The 13,954-nt window shown below is 44.1% G+C and overlaps 2 protein-coding genes across 7 annotated transcripts in view; one reads left to right on the forward strand and one right to left on the reverse strand.

Annotated features, from left to right (window-relative positions):
* ctdp1 (CTD (carboxy-terminal domain, RNA polymerase II, polypeptide A) phosphatase, subunit 1) overlaps positions 1 to 693 on the reverse strand; it is a 99,201-nt gene extending 98,508 nt beyond the window's left edge. The window contains exons 1-2 of one of the 2 annotated variants that reach the window (XM_078267407.1): positions 547 to 693; positions 150 to 454 (exon numbers count right to left, since the gene is read on the reverse strand). In XM_078267407.1, coding sequence (XP_078123533.1) covers positions 150 to 454; positions 547 to 555 — 314 coding nt within the window. In that variant the 5' untranslated portion in view covers positions 556 to 693. The remainder of the gene's footprint in view (positions 1 to 149; positions 455 to 546) is intronic. The other variant, XM_078267408.1, reaches the window with a different exon arrangement.
* The window catches only part of adck5 (aarF domain containing kinase 5), a 57,410-nt gene that overhangs the window by 38,423 nt on the left and 5,033 nt on the right, over positions 1 to 13,954 (forward strand). For 2 of the 5 annotated variants that reach the window (XR_013502924.1, XM_078267409.1), the window contains exons 1-12: positions 1,655 to 1,813; positions 4,348 to 4,439; positions 4,533 to 4,682; positions 5,124 to 5,199; positions 6,194 to 6,394; positions 6,498 to 6,638; positions 8,508 to 8,621; positions 8,898 to 9,029; positions 9,133 to 9,216; positions 9,315 to 9,396; positions 9,743 to 9,821; positions 9,897 to 9,988. Coding sequence is in view for 4 of the 5 variants with exons in the window: in XM_078267409.1 (XP_078123535.1) it covers positions 1,670 to 1,813; positions 4,348 to 4,439; positions 4,533 to 4,682; positions 5,124 to 5,199; positions 6,194 to 6,394; positions 6,498 to 6,638; positions 8,508 to 8,621; positions 8,898 to 9,029; positions 9,133 to 9,216; positions 9,315 to 9,396; positions 9,743 to 9,821; positions 9,897 to 9,988 (1,387 nt within the window). In the remaining variant the exon portion in view is untranslated. Of the gene's footprint in view, positions 1 to 1,654; positions 1,814 to 4,347; positions 4,440 to 4,532; positions 4,683 to 5,123; positions 5,200 to 6,193; positions 6,395 to 6,497; positions 6,639 to 8,507; positions 8,622 to 8,897; positions 9,030 to 9,132; positions 9,217 to 9,314; positions 9,397 to 9,742; positions 9,822 to 9,896; positions 9,989 to 13,954 lie in introns of those variants that run through there. The other 3 variants (XM_078267410.1, XM_078267412.1, XM_078267411.1) reach the window with 3 other exon arrangements.

Genomic DNA, 13,954 nt, shown 5'->3' on the forward strand with positions numbered 1-13,954 from the left:
TTAACTCGTTAGCTAGCTAACGTTACACTGCAGGTGAAGTCCTTAGTTGGCAAAGCGATACCAAAAGTACAGCTGACATGTCGAGTGTAACGTTTAGCCATTTCAGGCAGGGAGCAGGTCAGCAAACATTAGCTAGTAGAGTGACTCACCCGGGAGGTATAACTTGTCCAAGTTGACAGCATAGCTCCTTGACTACTCCAGCACGGTCCGATTTCACCTTTTTCTCTGGTAGCCTGGCAGCCTCTGTCCCTTTCTCTTGAGATATGGGAACGCAGAGTGCTAGCACGGAGTCCAAGTTAACAAGAGACCCAGGTTTGACTTTCCACTCTAGAAGCCGTAGAGGGAGAGCCCCGGCCGGCCAGCAGATATCTGCCACCTGCATCGCGGGGCCCTCCGATGCTGCACCGCCGCCTCCACCGCCAGAATCTGCAGGATCCTCCATCTGCCCTGCACTCTGCAAAAATCACTTTAGTTTTCAGCAACGGTCCACCCAAAACGTATCCACTGGATCTCACAACTGCCCGTGTATAATTAAAACCTACAAACCATGAGCATCAAGGAAAATTAAAAGAAATGTGCTGCCGATTTAAACACAGTAGCTTCCAGTCAGCTACGTTCGCTCTTCCCGCCCGTAAACAGGAAAACGCAACACTGCAGCGACACGGGTCCACGGGTCACCACAGCATCCGGTAGTAGACCACGCAGCCAGCTAGATGAAAAAAAGTCCATATATATTTCAAAATAAAATACCTAATGCAATAGCGCAATATATGGTTTATTAAAACGTTTTTAAAAACTAGTTTCACTATATACGTGTTTTTTTTTTTTATCTCATTGATTATGTTTAGTGCTTTCTGTTATAGCTATTGCCCGCATATCTGTTTGTTTTGGTGAGTGACTTTACAACCTTCTAAATGCCAATCCAAGTTTCCGGTTTAGTACACTGACAACAACGCACAAGCGACACTAGGCACAAAACAAACGGGTTGTAAGTTACAAAGTAATATGATACTTTATTATCATATTATTAACACAAATCCCAACAAAATGTGGTAATAATGACACAATCCACTCAAGCAATCCTTGAGTAACATTACTTGTTTGTCTTTGTTAAACTTTCCATAAGCTTGAGATAAGGACCGTGGAGCCCAGAGACCTAAATGATGTAAGATGATGTAACTGTGACAGATAGACAGACGTGATCTAATTAACACAACGATAAGCTGCAGAGTACATTTGTGAATACATCAAAACATCAGCATTGTTTTGAACAGTTTTAAACTCAACTCTATCAATGAATTGACTTCATAGGTAGAAGTTGGGATGTAAAGTTGGAGGACAAGACACGAATAAGTAAATAATAGGACAAGGGCATGCCTCAAACCAAAGCTCGAACCACTCCGAAAAGTCATTGACGTACCATTTCGGTACCTCCTACCAGAGAGTGCACCATCAAGATGAATCTCTGCCCAGTCCGCATACCACCTACTTAACAGACTGTTCTTAAGCAAACATTCTGCACCTTTTAACATCATGGTCACAGGCATTTTTTTCTAATTTTCACCAAATGTGAGTTAAAAAAAAATTAAGTTCTCTAACATACGTTTTGCTTTTTGTCACTTGAAGAATTATATAATAAGAAGTATAAAGCGGAAACAGAAGTAAGTAGATGATCGGAGTGCACCCTCTCACTCTTGTCCTTACTCTTCGGCTGAACCAGTCAGACTACAGGAAGGACAGTGTGGACATCAGTGTGGAGCAGAGATATTTCATTATCCCAGGAAGCATGACAACAGGGGAGGCCACTCGAGGGGTAAATAAACGATATTTCTAAAGCATTTTTAGCACGTTTTGATAGTTATGTTAGTTAATGTTCGCTAGTTAACCCACAGCAACATTGGCTTTAACGTAACTTTAGGAGCAATAACGTAAACTTAGCGAAAGGTGACACAAACGACGCCTTTTTCCTACATTGGTAAGGTAACGTTACCGTTAATGTTATAATGTTATAATGTAATGCCTCGTTCTATCTTAGATAACGAGCTACAACCTCTCGAGCCGTTCTCCGACTTGGACAAATAACATTGTTCTCTATGAGCAGCCGTGAGACTAAATGCATAGGGACCGTCTACAAAGTGCAACACCAAAGAGGCATAAAACAAAAAATATATATATTAGCTTCGTTATTTTATAAAGTAGTGTCACCAAAATAACGTCACTGCTGGTTATACTAACACTTACTTTTGAAAAATAAGCGTAACGTTATGCATAATTTGGGGCAATAGGCCTATAGGGGAAGAATATTTAATATTATACAGTGTAACGTTAGCGTCACCAAAATCCTATACATAAATACCGTACTCTCCTGCTGGTTGTATTACACTTAAATTTGAAAAATAATGGTATGCATAATTTTGGGTATAGGCTATTGGGAAAGAAGACTCGTTGTCTAACGTTGAGGCATCCTTTTTGTTTTAAGGGCTGCCATTAACGATTTCTTTTTTAATGACTATTTTGTGGATTAATCGATTATTTGATGGTTCATAAACTGTCAGAAAAAAGTTGCTCAGTGTTTTTCAAAGCCCAAGGTGACGTCCTCAAATGTTTTGTTTTGTCCACAACTCAAAGATATATTATGTTTACTGTTTAGAAACTCGAAAATATTAACATTTTAGAAGCTGGACTCAGCCTAATTTTGTAACTTTTTTTTCATTTAATCAATTATCAAAATAGTTGGCAAGTCACTTAAAAGTTGACGACTAATCAATACATGGAAAAATCTTTGCAGCTCTAGTTTTGCTGATGAGTTATCCCGGAAGTTGTTATCAACTCTGCCAGACTAACACAAACTAAGACAGTCATGTTAGCAACAGATCCCAGTGGACTGATGCTATGTGTTAGAGAGTTGAAGCTATATGTTTGTGTCAAAGACAAACTAGACATGTGAATATTGTTGAGTATTGACGTTCAAAGTAATGTATTTTATATATTTCACAATTATCCATTATTGTTTTGCGGCTGTAACTTAGTTTGATAGGTAACAGGTTGACATTTCAACTCCACAATTCATGACCAAATAAGACCAAACAACAGCTCATTCACTGTTGGTGATGGGAAACACTCAGAGTGTGTGTGTGTGTGTGTGTGTGTGTGTGTGTGTGTGTGTGTGTGTGTGTGTGTGTGAGCGACCAAGAGTTTGTTTGATATTTCAGCGCTCAGGTCCCTGACATCACTGCTATCTGTACATCAATTTGTCAGCACTGAAGACATTTTGTCCCTCAGATGCAGACAGCGAACAAAAAACAACTAAGTACCCCCGGCTGGACATATTGGCCTTGATCTAGACCCTCTCCTTTTATACACACACACACACACACACATTCACACACTCGACACACTATCTGAGCCTTGTGAATCATGATATAAGTCTGATCTTTAGTAACATTTGGCTCCCGAGAACTATCAGTGACAGTCTGGCGCGTAGGTCTCAGGAAGGTGGCCGTCAACCTCTGGCAACCCAAGGATGGCATGTAACATGAATAGTCAATTAATCCATTACTAGTCAGTCAATTAAAGAATGAATCGGCAACTATTTATTAAGTTTTGTAAGTCATTTTTCTAGCAATGTTCGAGTGTACATGCCGTAAACACATGCTTTGTAAATCTTTACAACCACTCCCAGAAAAAACCAAGCAGGCCTGATTTGTTGCACAGTCTGTATTTTCTTGCCATCAACTTGCCATCTTCAACGTGTAGCTTGCGAGCACAACGTTTGTTGTGTCCCAAAGCGAACGGACTTTGAGAACGGCAATGCACACACAGAGCGGAAAGTGAGAGGAGTGTGAGCCACGTGCCGGATGACAGGCAATTCTTCAGCAGCGGTGGCAGCAAAAACTGTCTTGTCCTGTTAGTAGTGTCCTGAGGAGTGTCCCGGGACAGTCAGACACTGTCCTGTGACTCCCATGACTGTCCCGGGACAGTCAGAAACTGTCCCGGGACACTCCTCAGGACACTACTAACAGGACAGGACAGGCAATTCTCCAGCAGCAGTGGCAGCAAAAACTGTCCTGTCCTGTTAGTAGTGCCCTGAGGAGTGTCCCGGGACAGTCACAGACACTGTCCTGTGACTCCCAGACACTGTCCTGTGACTCCCATGACTGTCCCGGGACAGTCAGACACTGTCCTGTGACTCCCATGACTGTCCCGGGACACTCCTCAGGACACTACTAACAGGACAGGACAGTTTTTGCTGCCACTGCTTCTCCAATGATCCTAGAAATGTACTGTCGTTGATCCTGAATATCGTGGAGAGGATTCTCATGCAGTGCGCCCCCCCCCCCCCTTAAGTTAAGGTTGTGTCTGCATCATATGGCTCTGCTCCGAAGATACCCACATCCCGGCTCATCACTCCAAACAACCAGATCCTTCAGCTCACTCAGGTACCAAATAGTTGCCAGGACGTCATCACAGATTCGCTTGTCTCCACGATGAAGTTGCTGTCTTGATGAATGGGATTGTTTTTCTGCTTTAAGGGAAGGGAAGCGCAGAGGGCTGTTATGGAAGACGCTAGTTGGCATCTCTGTGGGTGTACCTGTGGCAGTGGGTGTCCAGTATGCTGTATCCCAACCCAGAGACAGGAGGAGGATGAAGATCGTGATTGAAGGATTTGGTCGCTTCTGCAGGTTTGCCTTTTTAAAAAAAAAAAAATGTTGTATCTATATCGACAGATGTACCGTATCAGTTCCGATGCTGAGCTCATGTCATTGGTTTCAGTGCCGGTTTCTTACAACATCCTTTCCTTATTAATGTTTTCTAGAATTAAATGGTTTTTTTTGTCCTATTGCTGTATTGCCATCTGAAGATTCAGTGCACTTAACCAGCCATGTTGTGGCTGCAGCTGTACAAAAGTCTTTCTCCTCCTCCTCAAACGAATTCCCGACAGTTACACGGTGTATCGCAGCCCTCTCAGTCGATGATGAGATGAATCTCTGGCATTCATTTTAGCAAAACCCGATTTTTCCGAATCAGACTGATATTGTGATTCCCTCCCATTGCTGTTCATGTCACCTTAACAATTCAAACTATGTGAAGTCTTAGCGAGCCTCTTACCTTTGTGTCCTCAGATCTCTCTCGGTGGGAATGTTGATCTCTGTGGATTACTGGTGGACCACCAATGTGACTCTCCGTGGCCAAGATGAGGTAAGTTCTCAATTCAGTTTATAGGCTCACCATAGGCGCCTAACCTGAAGCGGGGGGGGAAAACAACTGACAGAAAAATCAATACCGGCAATAATTAGTTGCACTCCTAAAACCAATGATTGCCGGTCTACTCATCACATCGATTACGTCCAGCGAAAATGTTCAGACACAGTCGTTGATTGTTTTTACATCAGCCACTAAAATGCAGGAGCATTAACGCAACGTCATTCACACAATGTCAGTCATAATGCAATATGGAGAAAATCCAATCACAATGTTTTGGAGCGAATACCTCGGCATCGAGGCGATATCGTAGGGTTGACTATTGGTGCTTTCACAAAATATTTACAGAGTGTGATTTTTGATACATAATCAACAGTAATGTGGCTCTAATAACAAGTCAATAAAGGCAAATAATAGAACAGCTAGAACAGTCTGGTAAGTTCAGAAAATGACACCACTTTACTGTGATGCAGCCTCTAAAACCAGGAAAAGACAACACTTGCGTTATATTACGATATTCAAAATCTAAGATAACATCTAGCCTCATATGTTGATATACAGCCCTAATGTCGCGTAACAAGTCCCCATTTGATCTCTGTCTAGGGACCTTTGTTACCCATCATGCCCCTCACTCGCCACACATTCCCTTATGCACAGAAATAAGTAAAAAAAAAAAATGCGTGGCCGGGTTAGCTCAGTAGGTAGAGCAGGCGCCCATATATAGAGGTTTACTTCTCGACGCAGCGGCCGCGGGTTCGACTCCGACCTGGGGCCCTTTGCTGCATGTCATTCCCCCTCTCTCTCCCTTTTCATGTCTTCATCTGTCCTGTGGAAATAAAGGCCTAAAAATGCCCAAAAATGAATAACAAAAAAAATAAAAAATGAAAATTGGTTGGTCACACTTTCAATTTCTGGCATCGTGGGTGTTAATATTGTACAGACACTGATGTCTTACTGCTGCCCCCCATACCCCCCCCCCCCCCCCCGCTAGAGCAGTCCATCCTACCTGGCCGAGATGTCGGCCTGCCACCAGAGGGCGGCAGAGTGCATGGTGGAAGGAGCCATAAGCAACGGGGGACTGTACATCAAACTTGGCCAAGGTCTGTGCTCCTTCAACCACCTCCTACCCCGCGAGTACATCCGCACCCTGCAGATACTGGAAGACAAGGCCTTAAACAGGAGGTCCAACGAGGTGAGAACTGCCACACAACAACACATGGCTCGGCACGACGCGGCGCTCCGTGAAAGAGGACAGCTCCAAATGTCTCAGGATGGTGCGTTTGTGTCTGCAACAGGTGGATGTTCTCTTCCAGGAAGACTTCAACAAAACCCCCGAGCAGGTTTTTAAAACGTTTGACCATGAACCCATGGCTGCCGCCAGCTTGGCCCAGGTTCATAGGGCCGAACTGTTCGATGGGACTCCTGTCGCTGTGAAGGTGAGCACCGATTCGGAGAACAAAGTCAACGTTTTATTTACTTTCGGGTACTACGCAGAATCAGATCACTCTAATCCAGGTTTTAAGTTTGAAGCAATGCTGTGTGTTTTAGCATTAGCAACCATGAAACAGTGTCCTATTTTTTACTTTCAGTAGGGGGGAAATATCTTCTGCCACCTACATGAAAACTAAGTTTTGGTCTTTTTTCTGGGGGGGGATGGACATCAGCATAATCCTTCTAAAGCGTTAAATCGACGCCGTGGGTACGTACGCAGACCCTACGCCAAAAACTACAGGTCGCGGTGAAGCAGACGGCAACCACTGATTGATCCGCTCGGTCGTGGTTTGGTAGCGTTGCATTCCCCCCCCCCCCGACTCATTTCCTGGTTCTCCTTCTCCATAAACAACATGAAATTCCAGTCAGATGGGCTCGTCGCCTCTCAAAATCTGAGGAAAATCTTTTAAACTGACCTTTTGTCGATCAAAAAAACGGACAGATTCAGCAACTGCGCGGCCTATTTCTCGCTGAAAATGTTTTCAGAAACACGCGTCGGTGAACTATCTTTCGTAAAATACGAGATCGTATTCCGAACGAGCCGCCATGATGGTCGGTTTTGAAATTTGGGACTCACGTGATGCGTGACAATACCACCCATCGAAAGTGGGCACTACGGCAGTAAGTGGTCAGTGCACAGTGTACTGATGGAAGTATGCGGAATGAGACACAGCCTTTGTTTCTCCCACCATGCCACTAGAGTCGGTACTCGCTCCGAAGCTAATCTCTGGCTCTACCACACACTCCCCACGCACACACATACACGTGCCGGCCATTGCTGTTCTCTTATGGAGATACGCTAGAGCTACGCAGATACCGGCGCAACCCCCGCCGCAGGGGGGGGGGGGGACACTCAAAAACGCAGCGGGCCTGCCGCAAAAAGTTAAGACCGACTCAACTTTTGGAAAAATGCAACCCCACGTCACGCTGCGGCGGCCAATCAGGTAACCGGAGATCAGACTTGTCGGTGTGGTTTGAGGCGGTGTTATAGCTGTTACACACCAACCAGACGGCCGGCCGTCGGCAGAAAAGGCAGTCGGACTGATCGGTCGGGTCCCCGAGGTTCAAAAAAATGCACAAAACACACTGAGGCGACGCCGACTTGAGCGTACGCTCTGCGCAAAACATAATACGTCTCCATAGCAGCAGGCGGCGCTTCGATTGTTTCCCAGAAAATGAAAACCGGCAGCTGATAGGACGAACGGAAAGTCACAGCCAGACTGTCATGGCGGCTGGTTCGGAATACGATCTCATATTGTACTAAAATAGTTCACCGAAACGTGTTTCTGAAAACATTTTAAGCGAGAAACAGGCCGTGCAGTTGCTGAATCTGTCTTCATTTCAGATCGACAAAGGTCAGTTTAAAAGATTTTCGTCAGATTTTGAGAGGCTCATCCGCTCGCCATTTCCGGGTGAGTCCCGACTGCCCTGTCTCCGACTGAACATGTCGGGTCGGCCAAAATAAAGGCCGACAGCTCCTCCGACGGACGACGGCACCGAACAGACTTGAGTCGCTGACTGTCGCCAGACTGTCCAACGGCCGATTATCGGGTTGGTGTGTCAGCGCCATTAGAATCCTGTACAGGAAACAGGAAACTTTATCGCTGCTACAGGGAAGTTTTAAAACACAAAAAAACACAAGCGCTGAACTGCCCGGGAGTTAGTGTAACAGCTGAATGTTTCCTGCAACATCAAAGCACTCCCTATGTCTCGTTTCTTTCTCTCTCTCTCTCTCCTTTTTAAAATGAAGCTGCCTTCAAGTGCGGTCGAAAACATCATCAAAGCCTGATTTAGTTCTAATCTGGTGCCCACAGGTGCAGTACATTGATCTCAGGGATCGGTTTGACGGCGATATCAGGACGTTGGAGATCCTGCTGGATGTCGTTAAGTTCATGCACCCCAGCTTTGGATTCCGATGGGTTCTTAAGGTCAGTCAGTAAAACAGTTGTACGTCTTGGTTAAAGGTGCCGTAGGTAGGATTGGGAAGATCCAGGACTTCGACAACTTCTCAGTCCCTCCCCCGCTTTCTGCTAAAGCCCAAAATGGTCTCCTAAGCCCCTCCCCCCACAAGGCAGAATGAATGCGTGAGCAGTGATTGACACACTTTTATAAGGCTTACCTACTGCATATTTAAGCTACAGTATACAGTATGTCCGTGTGCAAGATGTTTAGCCTAGTATTGATATTTATTCTACTTCCTGTAGGACTTGAAGGCTACACTGGCTCAGGAGCTGGATTTTGAGAACGAGGCCAAGAATTCCGAGAGGTGCGCAGAGGAGCTGAAACACTTACGTTTTGTTGTTGTACCCAAAGTCTTTTGGGAGCAAACCAGTAAGGTGAGGTCATTATCAACCGTACAAAACGACTGGACCGACCTCCTTTTCTTTTCATTTTTTCGTGGCTAAAGCTTTTCCCCCGCTTTTCTCTCCAATTTCAAAGAGAGTGTTGACAGCAGAGTTTTGCTACGGTTGCAAAATCAACAACGCTGAAGAAATTAAAAGACAAGGCCTAAGTCTGAAAGATGTGAGTTGATGCACTCGAACGCAGCAGATGGTATTCAGAGCGGAGTATTATCAGAGGAACACTGTCTGAAATGCCTCATCAAACGTTTGTTTTTTCAGACTGCGGACAAACTGATCCGAACATTTGCTGAACAGATATTCTACACTGGGTTCATCCATGCTGACCCTCATCCTGGAAATGGTGGGAACGTGTGTGTGTGTGTGTGTGTGTGTGTGTGTGTGTGTGTGTGTGTGTGTGTGTGTGTGTGTGTGTTACGGCAGTGGGTCTTAAACTTCTTTCAATAATGTAGCTACCCACTTTGAAATATCTTTTCATCTAAGTACCAGCACATAACATTTTTGGTAGACAAACAAATATATATATATTTTGTGTGTACCTCCAGAGAAAGAGATTCTGCCACTAGACCTATCACCCACAATAGCCAATCCTAAAAAAATAAGTTTTCAAAAGCGATTTAAGAGGATACAGATTTAGCGAGCCTTGAGTTCATCGGGCAGTATTATTGATACATTCTGTGTGTTTGCAGTTCTGGTAAGACGGGGTCCTGATAACAAGGCAGAGTTGGTACTCTTGGACCACGGCTTGTATGAATACCTCAGTCAAGGGTAAGCTTTGTCTGCTTAGTAAAAACCTCCTGAGAATATTCAGCTGTGTGCTCTAACTATGCCCTCTCCCCTCAGTGACCGAGTGGCCCTTTGTAAACTGTGGCGGTCCATAGTCCTGAGAGACGAAGCGGCGATGGAGAAGTACTCCAAAGCCCTCGGCGTCAAAGGTCAGGACGCTTGCCCTTTCGTTCAAATGTTGTATGCCAATTAACTGTATGATACATGTGTTTTTGGTATTCAAATCCATAATCGGAGATTCTAATTGTCCCCACATGTCCCTATTGAGTCTAGGACACTTAACACTTAAAATCAACCCGAAGGGGAAACAATGAATAGGCAGAAACAGTTCAAGAATACATTTTTTAAATGAGACTGACAACAACTTCGATCTTTACAAAAAAAGACAAAGGCTGTGTCTCAAACTGCCTACTTGCAAAGTTCAAACACTTACTTTTAAGTATATAGTGTAGATAACACAAAGGTCAGCGCACTGAAAGTACCCGGATGGCCCCTTAAAAACGGTCAAAAAGTTCAGTGTGGAACGATGGACACTACGCGCACTAAAGGGGCGCCATCTTGACTACAAAGCGGAAAGGGGAGGGACCAGGGATGTCAACCGGCAGCTGATTGGACGAACGCGTCACGTGGGTCTGGCTTCTCCCGGATTTCACAACCGAGCATAATGGCGGCTCGTTCAGCATACGATCTCGTATTTTACGAAAATAGTTCACCGAAACGTGTTTCTGGAAACATTTTAAGCGGAAATAGGCCGCGCAGTTGCTGAATCTGTCTGTTTTCTTGATCGACAAAGGTCCGTTTTAAAAGAATTTCGTCCGATTTTTGAGAGGCGCCGAGCCGACCGCTCGTCATTTCCGGTAAGTGTTTTAACGTAAGTGTTCCTTTTGGGACAATACTAACCATCGAAAGTGGGCACTACGGCAGTAAGTGGTCAGTGCACATTAGCAGTGTACTGACGGAAGTATGCGGAATGAAACACAGCCATATATCCATGTCCGTACTCCTATCTGCTTCTCCAAACTGGGGACGTGCTAACCGACATCTACTGTAGGAAATACTCTGACTATGGATAGGTACCTCACTTCAAAAAATCTGAACTTTCCTTTTATAATGCAATCCACTTTGCTGTTGCACAACAAAACACATTATTGCATTTCAATTAGCGTTGTTCTGATACCAATATCACAAATGCCTCTAATAGTGCTTGGGGCGGACGCGAGTCCATGCACCGCTCCGTTACCACATCATTTAGCACAAGCATCAAGATCTACTTTAAAGTATGTTTTCACCTGGATGAAAAACAGCCGTTTGCTAACGTTAGCTCTGACTTGCTCACCGTTGCCCCAGAGACGGTTTAGAAAGAGCATCTTTGGTCACACTCTCCGCTAGTAGACCAAACTGGAAATCAATTCTTACTCACAGCTCTAAAACAGTAGCCTACACAGCAAGTTGCGCTGTGCTGTCGCATCTTTTTCCATTATAATATAAATATATATATATATACACACACACACACACACACACACACACACACACACACACACACACAGTGGGGAGAACAAGTATTTGATACACTGCCAATTTTGCAGGTTTTCCTACTTACAAAGCATGTAGAGGTCTGTAATTTTTATCATAGGTACACTTCAACTGTGAGTGACGGAATCTAAAACAAAAATCCAGAAAATCACATTGTATGATTTTTAAATAATTAATTTGCATTTTATTGCATGACATAAGTATTTGATCACCTACCAACCAGTAAGAATTCCAGCTCTCACAGACCTGTTAGTTTTTCTTTAAGAAGCCCTCCTGTTCTCCACTCATTACTTGTATTAACTGCACCTGTTTGAACTCGTTACCTGTATAAAAGACACCTGTCCACACACTCAATCAAACAGACTCCAACCTCTCCACAATGGCCAAGACCAGAGAGCTGTGTAAGGGATAAAAGTGTAGACCTGCACAAGGTTGGGATGGGCTACTGGACAATAGGCAAGCAGCTTGGTGAGAAGGCAACAACTGTTGGCGCAATTATTAGAAAATGGAAGAAGTTCAAGATGACGGTCAATCTCCCTCAGTCTGGGGCTCCATGCAAGATCTCCCCTTGTGGGGCATCAATGATCATGAGGAAGGTGAGGGATCAGCCCAGAACTACACGGCAGGATCTGGTCAATGACCTGAAGAGAGCTGGGACCACAGTCTCAAAGAAAACCATTAGTAACACACTATGCCGTCATGGATTAAAATCCTGCAGCGCACGCAAGGTCCCCCTGCTCAAGCCAGCGCATGTCCAGGCCCGTCTGAAGTTTGCCAATGACCATCTGGATGATCCAGAGGAGGAATGGGAGAAGGTCATGTGGTCTGATGAGAGAAAAATAGAGCTTTTTGGTCTAAACTCCACTCGCCTTGTTTGGATGAAGAAGAAGGATGAGTACAACCCCAAGAACACCATCCCAACCATGAAGCATGGAGGTGGAAACATCATTCTTTGGGGATGCTTTTCTGCAAAGGTGACAGGACGACTGCACCGTATTGAGGGGAGGATGAATGGGGCCATGTATCGCAAGATCTTGGCCAACAACCTCCTTCCCTCAGTAAGAGCATTGAAGATGGGTCGTGGCTGGGTCTTCCAGCATGACAACGACCCGAAACACACAGCCAGGGCAACTAAGGAGTGGCTCCGTAAGAAGCATCTCAAGGTCCTGGAGTGGCCTAGCCAGTCTCCAGACCTGAACCCAATAGAAAATCTTTGGAGGGAGCTGAAAGTCCGTATTGCCCAGCGACAGCCCCTAAACCTGAAGGATCTGGAGAAGGTCTGTATGGAGGAGTGGGCCAAAATACCTGCTGCAGTGTGTGCAAACCTGGTCAAGAACTACAGGAAACGTATGATCTCTGTAATTGCAAACAAAGGTTTCTGTACCAAATATGAAGTTCTGCTTTTCTGATGTATCAAATACTTATGTCATGCAATAAAATGCAAATTAATTACTTAAAAATCATACAATGTGATTTTCTGGATTTTTGTTTTAGATTCCGTCACTCACAGTTGAAGAGTACCTATGATAAAAATTACAGACTTCTACATGCTTTGTAAGGGGGAAAACCTGCAAAATCGGCAGTGTATCAAATACTTGTTCTCCCCACTGTGTGTGTGTGTGTGTGTGTGTGTGTGTATATATATATATCAGCCAGGATAGCCGATACGCAAGTTCACGTATTAATTATCACTCTGATGCCCCCTCTTAGTTGAATTTTTTTAATTTTTAATTTTAATCTCTAATGGTATCGTAAAATCTCTAATGGTATCAGAACATCTCTAATAGTATCAGAATATCTCTAATGGTATCCGAAAAACTCTAATGGTATCGGAACATCTTTAAAGGTCCTATGACATGCTGCTTTTTGGATGCTTTTATATAGGCCTTAGTAGTTCCCTAATACTGTATCTGAAGTCTCTTTTATATAGGCCTTAGTGGTCCCCTAATACTGTATCTGAAGTCTCTTTTATATAGGCCTTAGTAGTCCCCTAATACTGTATCTGAAGTCTCTTTTATATAGGCCTTAGTGGTCCCCTAATACTGTATCTGAAGTCTCTTTTATATAGGCCTTAGTGGTCCCCTAATACTGTATCTGAAGTCTCTTTTATATAGGCCTTAGTGGTCCCCTAATACCGTATCTGAAGTCTCTTTTTATATAGGCCTTAGTGGTCCCCTAATACTGTATCTGAAGTCTCTTTTATATAGACCTTAGTGGTCCCCTAATACTGTATCTGAAGTCTCTTTTATATAGGCCTTAGTGGTCCCCTAATACTGTATCTGAAGTCTCTTTTATATAGGCCTTAGTGGTCCCCTAATACTGTATCTGAAGTCTCTTTTATATAGACCTTAGTGGTCCCCTAATACCGTATCTGAAGTCTCTTTTATATAGGCCTTAGTGGTCCCCTAATACCGTATCTGAAGTCTCTTTTTATATAGGCCTTAGTGGTCCCCCTAATACTGTATCTGAAGTCTCTTTTATATAGGCCTTAGTGGTCCCCTAATACTGTATCTGAAGTCTCTTTTATATAGGCCTTAGTGGTCCCCTAATACTGTATCTGAAGTCTCTTTTATATAGGC

Source organism: Sander vitreus, chromosome 14, assembly GCF_031162955.1.
Source record: "Sander vitreus isolate 19-12246 chromosome 14, sanVit1, whole genome shotgun sequence".
Taxonomy (NCBI): Eukaryota; Metazoa; Chordata; class Actinopteri; order Perciformes; family Percidae; genus Sander; species Sander vitreus.